This window comes from Scatophagus argus, chromosome 12 (assembly GCF_020382885.2).
Source record: "Scatophagus argus isolate fScaArg1 chromosome 12, fScaArg1.pri, whole genome shotgun sequence".
Lineage (NCBI taxonomy): Eukaryota > Metazoa > Chordata > Actinopteri > Scatophagidae > Scatophagus > Scatophagus argus.
Window position 1 is genome coordinate 2,805,019 of NC_058504.1, and position 19,057 is coordinate 2,824,075.

General features: G+C 42.9%; 1 protein-coding gene across 2 annotated transcripts; it reads left to right on the forward strand.

Annotated features, from left to right (window-relative positions):
* The first annotated feature begins 14,175 nt into the window (after positions 1 to 14,175).
* LOC124068683 lies at positions 14,176 to 18,172 on the forward strand. 2 transcript variants are annotated; one of them, XM_046407093.1, is made up of 5 exons: positions 14,176 to 14,506; positions 16,148 to 17,174; positions 17,298 to 17,453; positions 17,582 to 17,674; positions 17,849 to 18,172. In XM_046407093.1, exons 2-5 carry the CDS (start codon positions 16,155 to 16,157, stop codon positions 18,170 to 18,172), a joined length of 1,593 nt encoding a protein of 530 aa, XP_046263049.1. In that variant the 5' UTR covers positions 14,176 to 14,506; positions 16,148 to 16,154. The 2 variants fall into 2 exon arrangements, with proteins under 2 accessions (XP_046263049.1, XP_046263050.1); XM_046407094.1 differs by lacking the exon at positions 17,298 to 17,453.
* The last annotated feature ends 885 nt before the right edge of the window (positions 18,173 to 19,057 follow it).

Here is a 19,057-nt window from a genome sequence, read left to right on the forward strand (position 1 = left end):
ATGGTGTGTGTGCTTCAGCCAAGGAGCACCACTTAATCTCATCTTTTTTATCAGTCAGAAAAAGGCATACACACACACACACACACACACACACACACACACCAAGTGTATAATTCCAGTATTAGTGGTGGTATTAGCCAGAGTGGGGCAGGTACTTAACACTGAAAGGACGGAAATCACTTCCCAAGGGAGCTTTTACAATGTGTGTGTGTGTGTGTGTGTGTGTGTGTGTGTGTGTGTGTTGAGTGGTAGATAGCAGCCATTGTCAGCAGCCTGGCTTTCTGATTCCTGTGTGTGGCTTAAGCCGGAGGAAGTGCGTTACCGGCCGTGCAGTGGTGGCGGCGGCTGCGGTGGCGACTCTGGCCCCTCCACCCCCCTCACGCGTTGATTTAATGTGGAGAATTGGCTGCTGCTGTATTGAATCAGACTGGGGCCCATATTGTTCGGCTGCAGGGGATTACACGTTTAGCAGCTAGTGATCTGGCTTCAGTTATAACGCCACTCGCAGAGAGAAGCGGCTCTTATCAGCCACTGGGAGCCCAGTCTCTGCCACATTCACAACCCTCCAATACACTTTAATTGAATTTCTTTTTAGAGACAGAGAGGCTCAGACGGCTCATGGCATTCAATTTACCACCTCCCCTGTCAACGTTTAGATCCCTCGCCCCTTCTCCTCCTCCAGAAAAAGGAGGTGCCTTCACGCTACAAAAGGAAACTTGCAAATACCATATTTATCTCTGTTCCCTCTCTCTGCCTCTCTCTTCCGCCGCTCTCCTATCCATGTCAGTTATTATATCATTTCAATGAATACTCGCCAGGAAATGGGCTTATCTCAGCGGCAAAATATCTATTTCTTTCAGGCGTTGATTTAGTGTGTTTAAAGCCCAGTGCCAGGACAGACAGACTGTCAGCCCTGCGCAGCAGTAAAGCAACGATGCTATCTGTTGAAATACTGATGAATGGAGAGACGGGAGGGGAGGACGGGTGGGAGAGGATGAGGATGGAGAGAACAGAAGAAGAATGAGAGTGGACGGAGAAGAGATGAATACGAGGAGGGAAGGATGAATGGAAATATGAGGTGGGAGAAGGTGAGACGATGCGAAGAGGAGGAGCTAAAGGAGGAGAGAAGAAAAGCAGCCGTAAGCTAAGAGTCATCTTCAATCAACTTGTACCTCCACGTCCACGTTCCTCCAGAGACAATAATGTACAATAAGGTACGTGATGTGGATCTCGCTAAAATACCGAATCTGGAATTAGGACGTGTGGCCAAATAAAAACATACGACTACCACGATGAGGTTCTGGTTTGAAGCAGACCTGCCAATCAAAACCCACCTGGAGGCAGACCACCATGTTACAGAATATTATGTCATTATTATACTACAATGGTGTCAGATCATATACTAATATACGATTGTAGTTTGTGAAATTGTACCATGGACAAAATACTAGGAGCACTTCTATACACGACCAGCGATATCAATAAGAGCAGTTCTGTATTCTGACTGCTATCTGAGTGTTAAAGTAGAGCAACAAACAAACTGGTTCAGCTGTAAAATCTGGGCTGCTGTTTCCTCTGGACTGAGAGGAAGTTTCCGTTGAGAGTCCTGGTCAAGTTTTACAAAAACCAAATGTATAAAAGAACAAAAGAATTTCGTATGTTAGGACACACAGAAGAGCAACATGAAAGCCACACCAACAATAACCATAATGCATTGCAGTTTGATAACTAAATAGAAAGAAGTTGCCTTCAGGGTCGTTTAGAAAAAAACAAAACAAAAAAAAATCCCACTTGTTGTAATTACAACTGGAAGTTGCTTTATTATCTTATATATAAATGCATCTGAGATTAAGAGAGAGTTTAGTTTCAGACACACTTTAAATATGAGACAAAAATCTCAAAGCTAATCGATTTATTTTTTGCTGGCACAAAGTGACAGCAGAACGAACAAAAGGTCATTCCTGGAGAATAAATTCCCGAGTTGCGTGCATGTGAAGATGGCCAAAAACAATTCTCAGGTTGTAATAATCAGCATCTTTAAGGTGTCCACTGAGATAAACATGTAGCACCACCAAGTATCCAAACTTCTTCACTCGCACTGTAGCTGCATTTGAACTTTTTGTAGCCGGAGACAGAAAAAAAGAGAGATTTTTTTGACACGGTTTTGTTCGCAGCCAATCGTTTAACGAGACATGTGATTGGCCCATGACCACACAGTCTGTGATGCAGTGAACGGGGCGCGCTGTGAGCTTGTTATTTGTACTGCTGTCGTCATTTTGTCAACAAAACCCAACAATATCCATCCATCCATTTTCTATACCGCTTATCCGTGAGGGTCGCGGGGGAGCTGGAGCCAATCCCAGCTGACTACGGGCGAGAGGCGGGGTTCACCCTGGACTGGTCGCCAGTCAATCGCAGGGCCAACACACAAAGACAAACAACCACACACTCTCACACTCACACCTAGGGGCAATTTAGAGTAGCCAATTAACCTAATGTGCATGTTTTTGGTATTGTGGGAGGAAGCCGGAGAACCCGGAGAAAACCCACGCAGGCACAGGGAGAACATGCAAACTCCACATAGAAGGGCCCAGACCGGGATTCGAACCTGGAACCCTCTTGCTATGAGGCGACAGTGCTAACCACTGCAACCCAACAATATAATAAAGAGAAATAAACCTTTCAGACTGAGATGCAAAAGCAGAGCCGTCCGGGCCCCACATTACCTGAGCACTGCTGTCATGTTTTAATGGCTCCCTAATCTGATGGTCAGCCTGGAACCTGCAGGCAAGCAGCACATAGAAACACACTCAGATCTGCTCTGCGTGTGTGCGCTGGGGAGTGCGTTTGTGTGTGCGTCAGTGACATCCCTGGCCAGAGGCCCTGAAATCTAACATGGTTTAACAATGTCACGGTGTCGGCCTTCTGCTGCATAGCACATTCACACACAGAGAAGCTGCAGTGTGTGGGCAGCGTTATAGAGTAGAGCGGCTATTTTTCTTTCGTACCGACGGGCCGGGTGGCCCTGAGACACTCACACACAGACGCGCAAACACACAAATACACAACACACACATACACACATGTATGCAGCCATCTCATCTGGGCAGTATAATTCCATTTGTCTGGTCCAGCAAGCATTTGGCCAACTCCATGAATTATTACAATCCCATAAGGCATCTGGGGTGCACTGGGAGGCCTGTGTGTGTCTGTGTGTGTGTCCAGTGTGTGACCTCCATCTAGCATTTAAGTTACCATGGAAGATGAAATAGTCACACACTCCTGGACACACCCACACGCAAACACACACACACACACATGCACCCCAACTCTTATCAGAGTGTGTGTATCTTCTATCTTCAAATAATGTTTTGTCTCTTTCCTTTGTGCTATCATGCTGCTACAAATGGAAAAACGGCATCTCATTCCTCTCTCTGGGGTTTTTTAGCAGCTCATTTTTTCATCTGGAGCTGTGTGTGTGTGTGTGTGTGTGTGTGTGTGTGTGTGTGTGTGTGTGCGTGTGTGTGTGTGTGTGTGTGTGTGCGTGTGTGTGTGTGTGTGTGGTAGTTGTGGGTGGCACAGTAACTGTGGCAGACAGATGGCCATTTCTCTCTCTCTCTCTGACCATGTTGAACATTGCCTAGAAAGATCATCGGAGCAAAAAATGGATTTCATTTCAGCCTGTATTACAGAATTTAAAGTACAGAAGACCCTCTGTAATCTGAGAGCCCTTTGTATTATTCTGCACTGATTGAAGTGGAGTTTTTGAAGTGGAGGCACAGGTTTTTTCTGCTGAAGTGAAATGGAGCTAGTGCAGCAATACAGAAGGAGTTTTTCTAAGTGTGAAGCTGCTTCGGCGAAAGAAGGACGAGTTTTCAAATGAAGTGAGGGGATTTTACAGCGTTGTTTGACAGAGTCCAGACCTGCAGAGATATAGTGGTGTCTTCAGTCCATTGGGCCAACGTTCAGTTACTGTACTGCAGGATTGATTGATCAAATGAAACATTTACAGTGTGTGTGTGAGTGTGTGTGGAGTGGAGTCCTGCATGGTGACATACTCAGCAGGATCTCTACAGCTTGTTCTGTTACTCCACTGTTTCGACATTTTACTTTGAAATGTATGAAGTGACCTTGCAAGATACAAGTTTCAAACAAAATGTTAGTTACGGACCCTTCATGCTACTGCGAGTCTGCTACACAGAGTTGCATTAGCATTGATTCAGAGTTGCTCTGTGCCCCTGGTAAATGAAGTCCAACATTCTGTGTTCTTTTAGCTCCATTTTTGTCTCCACCAGCTCCTGAGGAAAATATCTGCCTCTTTAGCTGCTAAATGCTCTGCTTTGACTCACCAAGTCAAAAAGACATAGATCACTTCTGTGGACAAAACCTTAGAAAACACACACAAGTGAGGACATCCTGTGTATGTGTGTGTGCATGTGAGAAAGAAAGAATAAATGTGATAAATGATTGATCAAATGATCATGTATTTCAGATAAAAGTAGCATTGCTTAAACTGCAAACTGTGACCTTATAACTTACTAGTTAACTAATAAAAGTAGCAATCTAACCTAAACTGAAATGGACCAAAAAGAACTTGTTTTATTTCATTGAAATGTAATGAGTTTACTTAACTTAAATCTTTGTCTGTACAGAGTAAAGTGTTCCTAATTCTACTACTTGAAACATTACTTTCACCAAATGACAAACTTAAACATTCATAATTATTCATAATTACTATTCAAATGTTCTCGAGAGTGGAGACCACCAGTTTTTTATGGATCAATATAAGAAATGTAAAAATCAATCACAACAGAATCAAACAGCGATGGAGGTCGTGACCAATAGCCTTGGTACCGGTTTAATTCTTCCTCAAACCTTAAACATTTCATAGTCTGTTCAGTGGCAACGTGCTTGATTCCCTCCATGTTTATTATCACTGGTACCAGATTGTATAATAGGCATTCAGTGGATGTTACTGAGGGGGTGGATGTGGCGTGTGGGGCCTACAGCAGCTACTGCACACATTCTTCATAGACAGTAATCTTAAATTGGATCTGTTGGCTGGTTTCTTTAATTATGCTGTGATCCATGGGAGAACTGCAGGGGAGGTGAGGAGGCCGGGGGGGATGGCTGATTGATATCATATCTTATAGAATTGATCAATAACATAGTGGCGGTCCATTAGAACATGTTAACCTTTATTCTTGTATTTATTCTAAAATTCAAGCTCCCAGATTATTATTCCCAGAGAGTCGTTTCTGACGACAGTTCAAGTGTCCGACGATAAATTCAGTTTCACGTTTCATTATTTTTATTAGCCTGTTTTGTGAAAACTACCTCAAAATATAAAACTACGAGCCTCCACAGGAGTCGTCTGACGCACAAATACGTGTCTCGATTGTTATGTGAGGCGAACGCTGTGTTGTTGTGCTCGTTAAATGTTTGGTTTGTATGCACATTTATGGACTGTGGTTATGAATTCATGCAACACGTTGCAGAACATCAACAGTGAGGAGTAAATATTGAAGCAGGAGTCAGACTGTGATTTCACCAGACGCTGCTAAGCGGTGATACAGCGAACGCGTCGGTCTGTGCAGCCCCATCTGTGCATCTAAGTTCAGCTGCTACAGGAACACATTTAACTTCCATACTGACATCATTTCCACTGAAATGTTAAGTCTTCAGGGTGAAACGTTTCCAAAGAAAACAAACAAAAAAACAAAACAAGCATTCATTAACACTGTTAGCAACACCAGTTGTTGAAGAAGGTGATTCACGGTGTCAAATGGCTTTTATAAAAAATATTTTTTTAGACAATGTGTAATATTGTACATTAAATTGTCCTAAATTTTGGTTTGGGTTTTGAAAGTTTTCTTATTTTAAGACTAGTCAGCTAGTCTAAGAGACAGAGAGTCACGTCTCTATTATCCACGCTCACACAGTGAATGTGAGCGTGTTCACTGACCCTGTCACCTTTTTCACCACTCCACCACTCTTAGAGTTTGCAGGTCTGATCATATAAGATTTGTATTGTCTCTGAAAGCTGAGTAAAAAACTGAAGGATGAATAATTTAGACCTTCAGCCAACAGATACCTGGAAACTCAAACTTCTGTATTAGTTGCTGGCTAATGATGTCTTCGCTATGATTGAACATTACAGAGCAAATCATATCCTCTGAATGGGGCATTAACTGTTAAGTGAACTTAATAAGTCTACCTAAGGGCTGCATTAATGGGCAACTCCTGAAAGACGGAGTGAGGATGAGAGAGTGGACAGACTGAGAGATCAAAGAAATTAAAGAGAGAGAGAGGAAAAAGGTGGAGTCAGAGAATGGAAAGATGATAACGATCGTTAAGTTTTTATACCATTAGATGGTGGTAGGCCATTCGGACCATACACAAGCCCTTAATACAGCCACCCGATTAGCTATTATAGACATAATTAAGGCCTAAAGTTAAAGAGACTATTAGATGGAGAGGACTGTTTAAGTTAAAGCTGGGAGCATTTAGCTGATAAGAGTTAATGGTGTGTTGAAGTTGAGAATAATGCTGACTGCAACTGCTGGGAAAAGCCTGGACAATACTTTTCTCTGTCTGTCACTGTTGATTTTGTCAGTCTGTTGTGAAGGACACAAAGGACTAAAGTACGTTTTAAATCAGTGAAACAATCTCTTAACTCATACGGTGATTTAAACGTAACACAAACCACCTATCTATGTTTATTAGCGACTCTGAAGAGCTGGAGGGCGGCTCGTGGTGAGCCGTCTACAGCTGTCACCGGTTTCTTTACTCTCTTTATTCTAGCTTGCTCGATCAGGTGAAATATATCAAAAGCTTTCTAGCATAGACGTTAAATGGCTCTCATAAAATGCTTTCAGGTGGAAGTGGTGACAGCAGCGTGAAAGACAAGGGTTTGGAGAAGAAATGTGATTTTAAGAGCGAGTTACAGATGAGAGATTTAAATGGCTCCTCTGTCTGCCTGAAGGTGGGTGTAGGGCTTGAGTGTGAGCAATGGCTCCAAAGCTGCCAGTTTTAAACGAATAGTTTGATATTTTGGGAGATACGCTTATTCGCTTCGCTTTCGTGAGATGAGGAGATGGATGTCAGTCAGTAGGTACGCTGCGGGTCAAAGTGAACTTTTTTAATCAGTGAACGTTTGCGAGTTGCAAATGAGAGATTTTCTGAAAGGGTGATGAAAACATTGTGAAATATATTTTCACAAATATATAGTGTCCAGCATCTACAAGGATAATATATTTTTTAGGGAAGCTGCATGAAGCTGCAGAGAGCAGATCAAGTTCAGCAAAGATCTACTATTCTGAAACACTCAGACAAGCCTTGTGGAAGACCGAGGCATAGTCCTGCCCCAAAGTCACCAAGAACAAATAAGACACAAAATGTTAGTTAGTCAGCTTTTTCAAAAGACTTTGGGTGACGTGTGGCACATAACTGCAAACTGGTACATCACTGATGCAGTTCCAACTGGGGGAATGAATGAATGAATGTCCCTCGTTTGCTACGTCTTTATTGCAATCTGCTGTCATCTGCCTTCATTAAGGTGTCTCGATAACGAAGATTCTCTCTGTTAGTCACTGTTAGTCTCTTCACTATGCTTCACTGTTTGCGATTAGGACTTCACCGCCCTTAAAGTAGTAAAAAGTGGAAAACTGGAATGTAATATGAGGCTACAAATCCATATGGCTGGGAATCGGTTTTCTTCTGGGGGTTGAGGAGGCCCTCCGACACTTCCCTGTGGTACAGCCTGCAGAGACTTGTATCACACTTTTTAACGCATTTGAAAGTAACAGTTACAGAGACATAACTTACAGTGTTTGACTACCAAACAAAAGTGATGCAAAGGCTTCAACTGTGGTATGGCAACACCATTTGAACCAACAACACGCACAGCTTCACTGGACCTGTTTACCTGTGGAATGGTCCAGGTCCACCTGGTCCAGGTGTTGTGTGAGCAGTGCACAACTTTTCCAGCCTTTTGTTCCCCCTTTTCAAGCTTATCCGAAAAGTGTGGCAGCCATCAAATTCAGAATATTTACAAAAATCTCAAAATCCAATCAGGCAGAAATGGCACCCGCAGTCAGCCAGTCACACACTCAGTCACACACTCAGCCAAACAGTCAGCCAAACAGCCAGTCAGTCACACACTCAGCCAAACAGTCAGTCAAACACTCAGCCAAACAGTCAGTCATTAACTAACAGATGAATTCAGTCTTCATTTATAAAATCAGTCAGTCTGTTGGATGCTTGCAAACTTTTCTTTCTCCTTTGCTATCCTCTCTTTCTCTTCTTCCATCTCTCTCACCGGCTGCTGTGCCTCCCTTCCTCACTCTTCCTCTCCATTGCCTCTACCCTCCTCCCTCCTTTCTTTCCCCTAACCTGCCACGTCTCCCCCCTCCCCTCTTTATACACCCACTTCTATGAGCTCCACCCGTGCTCCTTTCTCCTCACCTTCTCACCATCTTTCACTCATCCCATATTTTCCACCTCTCCGACGTTCTGGCTTTCCTCAGTCTTCATCTCTCCTCTCCTGTTTTTCTCTCCTCTCTCACCCCTTCCCTGTCACCCTGCCTCCCCCGCTACAACTCCCATCTTCTTCAACTCTCCTTTCAACCTCATCATCATCCCTCCGTCCTTCTTTTCTCCTCTTCTTCTCTTGCTTTCTCACTCCTTCCCCTCTCAACATAGCTCCAACTTCCCCTGTCCTGCACTCCTCAGTCGTTTCCTCTTTCCTGCCCACTCATTCATTTTTCCATCCATCCTTCCCTCGTCTGACTCCACACCCCAGTCCTCCTATCCCTCATCGGACCCTTTATTTACTTCTTTACTTCCTCCTTCTTTTTTTCCTCCATGAAGGCTAACACTCTCACCCCCCTCCCACCTTCACCCATCTCTCTGATTTTCTGTATCATCCCTCCATCCCTCTCACTTTTTTCCCCTCACCCCTCCCTGTCTCCACACTTCCCTCTCCTTTATCCTCCCTCTCTGTCTCCACTCTCTCACCCCTCTTCCTTCTTCCCTCCACATGACCCTTTCTTCTTCACGTCTCTCCTTTCATTCCCATCTTTCTCCCACTTGCTTTTTCCCCCATTATCCTTCTCTGCTATCTCTCCCCCCCGTCCTCCCTTTCCCTCATCTCATCCTCCCTCCCTTCCCCTGTCGTTGTCCCCTCTCTCCCTCCCTCCGTCCTAATAGCGCGGTGACAGCGGCAGTGTTTCTAATCAGAGGTGAGGAGAGCGAATGAGCAGCCGTCCGATCCTCTCTGCTCTCTCATCAATCGGCTCTAACTGAATGGGAGCAAATCTCAGCCGGGACAAAATTAATATGTAGCAGATCTGCGGTGCGCTCGCCTACCCTGGAATTGGAAATGGCTTCTGAGCTGCCTGACCCGTATCCGTCCGCATGTGTGTGCGCAGGCGGAGGTGTGTGTGTGTGTCAGAGGGTTGTGGTGGCAGATTATTGGAGAGACAATTGGCTGTACAGCAGTAATCAGGAGAACACTGAGGTGTGTCTATCTTATGACTGCTTGCTGACAACCCCTTAGACACACACACACACACACACACACACACACACATACACACAGGCACAGGGACACTTTTTTTCCCACCTATCCAATTCAATCAGACAGTCCATCCGCCCTGCAGAGCAATGTGGCACTGCCCCTGTGCATGACAGTATCAATTCAATTACCCAGGAAATGGATCCATATTCAACCCATATAAACTCATACACAGAGCCAGGAGGGGCTGCTGCTGCCGCCGAGACAAAGAAATGCACATTTACCCTGTAATAACTTTCATTTGGACTGGCTTTGAAAACCATTCTCAGCCAGGCATTTGTCGCTGTCACATAGCGTTATCCACAAATCAGGTTTACAAAATATCAATTCAATTTCTGCCGTAGCGAGAAACGCTATGAGAGGAGAGGGAGAGGGAGAGAGAGAGAAAGAGAGAGAGAAAGACACACACATCCAGAGAGAGAGATGGAGATGGAGAGGGAGAGCGCAGGCTGCTGAGGGGCCCCTTGTGGCTCGCGCAGATTTCCAGTCAGAACTAATCAAAAGCAGAGAAGACCATGCTAATCTCTTCAATTTCATCCTTTAGACCGCTGTGTTTCCCGAGTCGTAAGCTCACACACACACTCACACGCGGACACACACACACACACGTTTGTTTACGCAGACACACAGCAGGTCAGATAAAAACACGGACACACAGACAAAAACAAACATAACGCAGGCATGAACTCATTCATAATGCACTCATACGATATATCACACACACACACACATCCTCCCAGCACTGCAGTGTATCTGTGCAGCTGATCAGTGTTCTTGCATTCTGTAGCTGAATGTCCAAAGATAACTAACTTTTCAGCGCTTTGGTTTTGAGAGAAAGAGAAGGACGAGCGTAATGAAGAAACCTCCATTAGGGGGAAGCAGGAGGACGTCCCCTCAGGACGGCGAGGAGGAGTGTGCCTGAGCCTGACTGGAGACATGTTTTTACATGCAAGAAATAAAAAGTGCAACAGTAACTTAAGCTGAGAGGCGGGAAACAAGCCACGAGTTCATCACAGAGCTGACACACAGAGACAGATAAAGCTTTCACACTCACACCTGCAGGCAGTTTAAAGTCACCTGCATGTCGCTGGAGTGTAGGAGGAAGCCACAAAGACATGAGGAGACATCAAACGTGGCTCAAAATAATCACGTGGTGGGAACACATGCACCAGGAACAACAAATAAAAAGTCCAAAATCCAGATGTCAGTATCACATTCACAGATTACATACAGAAACAAATAAAAGGTCACAGCTGAAGTTGCTTAAACATTTTGCAGTCAGTTATCGTGTGTTTTTGTGCCTTCACAAAGACCACTGCTTTGTGTCTCAAGCTGAGTGTAAATGTATTTAATAACATGAACAGTTTTAATACAATTTCATTTAATACAACGTTGGCTTCACACACAAGCAAAACGACTCGCTGATCCATTCATCCACAGTCGAGAGGACAAAGTGAGAGTAAAGTTTGGAAAGTGGAAGGATTAAGTGAGCAGAAAGTGCAGGAAAAGAGAAACGTGAGGAGGGTGAAGTCCGCACACTGACGAAAGTCCAACTTCAAAAACTTATCTCTTTCTTTGTTTCTAATTCTTTCAAATGTCAGTTATTTTTATTAGTTTACTCATAACTATTTCTGTTTTCATGTTTGTTTTCTAAGCCACAGCCCGCCTCGTGTGAAACTGCACGGACAGCTTTTCAAAGTCTTGTAGTGTGCATGTGGTTTAACGCATCGCTTCAGTTCCTGTTCCTGCTGTCTTTTGACTTGCAAATTAAATTAGTGTGGTGCTTGTTAGACTCCATACTCTGTTCACTTGAGCTAAAAGGAGTGAAGAAGGAAGGAGGAGATGAGAGGAGGAGTGAGGAGGTGCTGTAAATTCCTAATGAAATGCTCTCTTCTTCAATAATCAGACACATGGAGCTTCCTTCATCTGGAAACTGTTAGCAACACAAACGCACAGCGCTTCATGAAATTATCCACAGACACACTCTGATGCAGACACACACACACACAGATACAGCGTCAGCTCTCACAGTAATTACACAGTTGCAGAGAGCGCGGCGGCTCAAAACGCTGTTTAACAAATCAATTTGAGAATGCTTACCTTGTAAAGCTGTATCTATTTGTGTGTGTGTGTGTGTGTGTGTGTGTGTGTGTGGACACTTCCCTGAGCTGATCCATTAAGGCTTTAACAAAGAGCTGTGCTCGGCCGCGCTGCTGGAAATGTGTAATTGGAAGGATAGCTAAGGGCCGACACACACAAATACACTTTATTGATCCACAGCATCTCCCATATAGCGCCTCTGGCTAACACACACACACACACACACACACACACACAGACATAGCCTCAGCAAGGGGTTACACTGACTTTACTCCCATTCTGCTGCCATCAGTGGCAGTTTATCAAGCAATCAATAGTCTTTTATTTTCTCATATCTTTAAATGGACGAATATCCTGAATATGATTTTTACAACAGCAGGGAGGAATGTGATGGAAAAGAAGGGAGGGGAGAGGAGGAAGAGGAGAGGGAAGGGAAGATGAAGATGGACAAGGAGAAAGGAGGCGAGACGGTGAGGCACACCGGGAGAGAGAGACTTTTAAAGGGAACGGAGGGGAAAGAAAGCAGGTTACAAAGGAGAAAAGAAGGACAAGTAATGCAGAGAGAGGAGGTGAAAAAGAGAGTTGAACTGTAGATATTGGACCACCGCCAATAGGCAGGATGCCGCCAGTTGACCTGAGCGCCATTTGCATGTTAAGTGGTGTCAATCTGCATTGATTCCCACCCAAATGAAATGCAGTGGGCTTCAATAGAGCCTGTGCTTAACAAGGGCCTCCTAGCTGCTACATACAGCCTATTGGATTCAGATTAACAGGCTCAGTATGGCATCACACCGAGCAACTTATCTTTAATTAAAATCACTCCCTTCACAGGATCTACTGGACTGGACTGGAATGCGCTGGGTTGGATGGGACCGGGATCCCTTCAAGCTGGACTGGACAGAATGAAACCAGACTCCACTTTGAATAGACTTAACAGACTGACCAACCCTGTGCTGGTCCTGGTCTGGAGCTTGAACCGAAACAAGAGAGTGTCAGTGCTTTAAACCAGAGGTACACATACAGCATCCTACATGTGTGGTCATGAGTCACAGCAAGAACTCTTGACACATGAACATGATTCACTCATCCATGGTACAAAACACAAAACTGAACTTGGAAACAAGCAAAGTTGAGACAAGCAAAATCGAAATGGCTTTTAAGACAAAATGGATGAGGTGAATGATGGAAAGAGCTGAGCTGCATCTGCTGATGATGACATGCTCAAAAGTTTCTGACCGAGAGAGTGAGAGGAACTTCAGTCAGCGGCTGTTGTCCATGAACAACACGGATGACACAATTATCAACAACTAAACAACAGAACAAAATAAACTCCACAAACAACATGTGCATTAATTCACCTTTCATCTTCTCTTGTCGTCTTCCTGTCTGTCAGACAAACACATCATTTGTTTAAGAGACAGAAAGAGCAAAAGAGGGACAGAGGTTATGTCTTTAATGGAGGGTTAACTGTTTTGCTGGTATTCAACAATAAAGAGCACCGGAGAGAAAAACAAAGAAGAGAAAGAAGCCCTCAGGTGCTTCAACGCCTTGAAGACGTCCTCGTCTCAGTCCTCAGTTCTGACAGATGTGTCAGTATAATACATGCAGCTGGTGCTGGTCAGGTTCAGGTGGGTTAAGTCAGGTGGGTGTAGGTATTAAAAAATCTGCTCACCTGCTATTTTTGGTCATGTGTGTAAAGCAGCACCAAAACTGCTGTGTGAATGTGAACACTCTCAGCACATCACTGGTCTCACTGCTATGAAGCATCTGAGCCAATCACAAGGAAGCCTGACAACAACAGCTCAACAAATGGAAAGAAACCGCTGCAGGAAATGATGCTGTGGTCTGTGGTGTGATGACATGTTGTCTATTTAAAGTTTATTTAAATGCTGAAGCTGTTTATATAACCACTTCAAACTAACGCTGTTTAAGCCAAATGGGCTCAAACATACTGGGAAGAAAATGCAATCAGTGAGCTGCGCTTTTAAACTGAATCAAAAATGTTTTTTTGACATTTGCAGTGACAAATCAGTTGAAAAAAAGGCAACATCGGTGATTTTAGTGGACTCACGGTTTCCATAATGTGCTTATAAATTATAAATGACACTGCAGGAAAGTGCAATGCAGGCGTCTCACTGTTAAACCATGTCTTCCCAGTTGATAATCTCAGGTTAAACCCCCGTGTGCACAGCATCACTGTGACTGGCATTCATCCATCAGAAGGGTCAGACTCGGCTGCAGACGGAGGAAATCCTCACTGAAGCTTCACCTGAACACTCGAAAAGACCTGACATTCGAGCAGGCGTGGATCCGCTTTCTCCTGTCAGGATTTTAAACCATTAATCTGCTGGGATTGTGCAGTTTGCTTGGTGTTTTTCCTTGTGCGTCCCTCCCTCATTCCTACCTGTATGTTTGTCTGTCCACCTACCCAAGTGTCCCCCGTCTGTCCTCCAGTCATCTCCACTCCTGCACATCTGATCTGCATTACACTGAAAAAAGTGATTCTGAGCATTTGTAAACCTAACATAAATTAAATCTGTGAAATTAACAATAAAAATCGTAGTTTGTATCTTTACATGAAAATGTATCGTTTGAAATTAATATGCATTTGTTCAAAATACAAAGTATTGTGTGTTTTTTAATTTACAAGCGTTTTTTAGTTATCCCAGTCGATCTTCTCAAGTACAAACACTCAACAAACAATAAACTTGTTTCATTTACTTCGTGCCGTAATCCCGCCAACCGACATGCATTCTGGGTACCTCCTGCATGAAAACAGCGCCACATTTCCAGAGGCTGAGCGTATGGTTGAGTCGACTAACCTTTAAGGTAAGAATAAAGTTTGCCAAGTAGCTAGTTAGATTAGATATTACTGTCTTTTCAGTTTTCATAATGTTTTATGTGTTTTTTCCCCGTGCTTTGGCTCAGAACGCCAGTCAACAGGACCGCCAGAAATTAGCCGGCGCCAGCAGGGACGCCAGTTTCTATTTTTCATAGTGTTGCAGAATTAAAAAGTAAACTTGCGCAAAAAGCGACTTGCAATTATTAATGTATGAAAAGGAGAATTGTTATTTTGTTGAAGCAGTGGGCAGAAGTTATAAAAAGTAATGAGGAAACACTACTGTCATCAGACAATCATGCATCACATTCAGTTTCATGAAGATTGTAACCGAGGCCGGCTCCCTCAAATAAATGTCTTGCCCCCTCAAATCAAAATTTTAGAAGTTGAAAAAACAACATTTTAATATCCTCACAAAATTAATATATTACAAGTTGACAAAATATCTACAATAGCGGAAAAATCCGCCGAAAAATAGAGACGATACATCAGACTCCTCTCATCTCCGCTGTGTATCTTCAGGTGTCAGCACGGCCACGGACTTGCTGCATTCACTTACACTCGGAATATGACGTTTCTCGTTTCCTCTCTCCCTTAAGTAGCTGATGTACTTCCTTAGAAGTATTTTAAATGCTCGAAAGACATCCAAACAAACATCAACTTACTGTGGCCAGTCATGTTTTCCGAGGTTGCGCAGTGAAACACATTTACCTCGGAAATCGGAATTTCCGACCCAGATCTATCCAAGTTCCGAGTGTAATTGAACGCAGCAGAAGCAGCAGCGTTTTCGCAGGCACACCAGACTGTAGTTCCGCACTGTTTTGTTTCAAATAATCACAGCGGTTTTTACAAAGCCAGCTTGCTTATTTTCCTCTCCAGCTTTCAGCAGCTCACAAAGAGAAAGTTAATGCTGTGTGATGCATCTGTTTTTCAGAGCTTTTAAAAAGTGCAGTGCTGCTCCTGCCTGTGTTGATAGTAGTAGCAACGATGCTGCTGCTAGTACATCAGAGACAGCAGCTAGCATAACTACTACTTTAGCATCAGCAAGCACTGCTTCTCCTGTACCTTCCCCAACAAGTGCTGCCCCAAAGCAGCCTGCTCAGCTACCTAATGACTTAAATGGCAATGCACCATCTCAGCCAATACTGGGTAGTTACCCAAAGCATGCATTTGGTACAACATTAAGATCATTCAATCCTGCCTGGTTTAAGGAAACATGACTGTGTACTTGATAACCTAGTTGTCTCCGATTTAGTCAAACAGTTGAGTGAGTCAAACCCAATTAGCACAGCTTTAAGAGCTGATGGTCCTCTTGCCACATCTTACAAAAGAAAGGAGTTTTATAAGAAGACTTTTAATGTGGTTGAGCCAGTTGAATACATTCTGGACATACATTCTATTGCATACACTGATTATCCACAACATTAAAATCACCTGCCTAAGAGGTTGTTTTAGTGTTCAATGTAGTGATTTATTTACCTGAGAATGCCTCATATGCGTTTTAATACTGCTCTCTTTTTTTTTTTTTTTTTTTTAAAAAGTTTTTAAGTTATCTCTTTGTAATAAGATGTAAATGAATTTTTTGCATGCCTAAATTCAAAATAACCCTTTGTGTTTTTTTCCTACTACAGAATCAACATGTCTGTCAGACTTCGAGTCATACTGCAGGAAGAAATTCACAAGCTTACCTTGCCCTCAGGAATCCCTCAGACTGTGGGGGAATTGAAGAATATTTTACAAGAGACATTTGCAATTGAACAAGATTTTAGTATTCAGTTTCAGGACCAAGATTTCGATGGTCAGTTTTTTAGTCTCCTTGAAACTAAGGACATAAAGGACAAAGACACTATCAAGGTGGTTCTTATTGAACCAGTGATCACACTAACATTTGAGGATTGTTTGAATGCTAAAGGACTCCAAGAGAGCACTGACTGCAGTCGTGCAGAGTCATCGGAAGATACCTGTTCCACAGCATCCACCATAATTCTGTCTTCTCCAGAGAGCACCTCCTCCCTTCACTCTGAGTCCTGGCCAGCTCAGTTTGAGATACCTACCTTCTCCTTTGACACTGAACTCATTCTGCAAACTGCAAATGAAGCTTACAGAAAGGACGGAACCTTACTCAACAATCCTGCAGTAAAATCCAACATTCTGGACAAATTAGCAGCTAGCATCTTTGTCTACACTGCCTATCCTTCACAAGCACAAAGGGAGCAGGTTGCTGAGGCCCTTGTTGCGAAGCACCCATCTTTGAGGGACCCAGTATCGTTCAATGGTTTATATAGTTGGCACAACAGCTTGAAGTATAAGCTTGGCAATTACAGAGCAAAGGTGAGGCACCTTGGACTACCAGAGCTAAATGTAAACTCTCGAAAGAAAACATTGGCTGCAGACTCCAGCACTCCGTGTAGACACTTGAAAAAGGCGACGAAATCTGAGGTAAACTACCTCCCACCCCACTCTCAAGGTGAAACTGATGCAACACTTGAGAAGGAGCGAGTGGAGATTCTCTATGAGTACAAGAAAAGAGACAATAACAAACTCATAAATGAAAAGATGGCAAAAACCTTCTCACTGTGTCGAAATGATGTAATCCTCAACAAACCACCTGTGATTGACTTCAAAGCTCGATGGCCTGCCTTGTTTGAGTTTTCCCAGGTATAATGAACATTTTAATCATGTCTTCTCATTTTAATCTGTTTCTCTTGCCCATGTGCGTCTGTAATTCTTTTCTCTCTGTATCTCATTATGTTTCTACTTGTTTGTCTCTTGGTCTCTCAGATTGAGGAGGAATTCCGCAGGATCACACTGAAGCCACTTCAGTCCACATTCCTGGGCAAGTTGGACCAATACACACCCCAGCTGTTGAGCCTGTACAGGAGGAAGGGTGGAGCCGTTGGGAAGAAACTTGATGAGACCCTTGACATGCTGAATGAGGCATGTATTTACAACAGTGTAGTAGTAGTTAGTTTTAAGAAGTTGTCTTCTGACATCTGTAATCTCATATTTTATATTAATCTCATATTTCTCATATTAATGAGTAATCTCATTTCATATTTTTGTAGGACAGCAACATTGAGTCCCGAAGAGAAGTTGTGATCAGAGGCCTCATTCTCTACCTTGGTGAAAACACTGGAGAGTTAATCAAGGACTTCCAGGTAAAGAAAATATAACTTTTGATTCAAAGCCCTGTCAGTATGAGATGCGTTTGTGCAAAAATAGCTGTTATTGATAATTTGACAAGATTTATTTTGTAGATTTAACAAGGAGTTATGCATCCTTAACATTACTATACAATAGATAAGTTTTATTCTCTCTGGTGTATTTCACAGGTTTTCGATGACGACGATGCTGCAGCTGTCCAAGAAGCCATTACTACATTTGTCCTCGGCATCTTTGTGGTCAGCAAAGCCAGGGATGGTCTCCCCAAGCAAGCTGGAATAGCCATCGAGGGAGCAGAAGTCCTTTTTGGTATCCCAGATGTGGCACATGCTTGCACCTATCTGATGGGCCTTATCTATGCCTTGGAACTAAGGTACCCTAATAAACTGAAATACACATTTGAGGTCTTTCAGAAGATCTTTTTGGAGCTGGAGGATGCAAACAAAAAAATGTCCTCCAAAGTCCATGATCTCAAAGTCTGTTTGCATGCTTAAAAGCCACACAGATGGTGTTGAAAGTATAGGATTTGAGTGAACTCACTCTTATCAAGTTTGACAGTTAGTTTTACACTGCACATTCTTAGGTTCTCCCAATGCACTCTCTCAGGTTATACTACTTGTTTCTTTATTCTGTGATGCTGGGAAATATTTAATTTGATTGAATATGATGATGCTGGTGCATGCTTAATTTTGTTATGTATTGTGCATTCTATCTGTTCTCTGCACTTTAAATGGCACACATAATGGATGTAGCTGTTTTGACAGCTAGGATTTCATTTAGTTATAGTGTTCTGATCTCTAAGAAAGATTGTCAGTGGGGTTCTGATAGTATGTCTGGAGTTCATAGAGTTCAGTTCTTATTGTCAAATAAATTTGTTTATTTGAGCTAAACGACTTCCAAGTCTTGTTTTGGGTTAAGATGCATAATTATACCTAAGATTGTTTGACTCATGTGGGTCTTGTTCATGGTATACATTGTGATAAATCGATTTGTAGTTTGGTCCATACTATGTAAGAAAATGGTGAAAAATTAATCACTGTTTGATTTGTCTTAATCAACAGTCCACAATTTAAAACATTCACATCAGAGAATCTGGGATTTTTCTTCTTTAAAAAAATGACTAAAAAAAAAAAATCATAATTGTTGACGATTAATTTAGTTGTTAGCAACTAATTGATTAATCAACTAATCGTTCCAGCTCCTGGCTATTTATCAGTATGGTCAACACTTAGGTCCACGGCAACATATCTTGACATGTGATAAGAGGATTGTCATTTCCAACAGATAGATGACACATACTTAACTTTTTAAGTAGACCAAGCATGATACAAAATATTGTGCCTGATCTACTTACAAAAGGTAAGGCAACTTTTTGCATC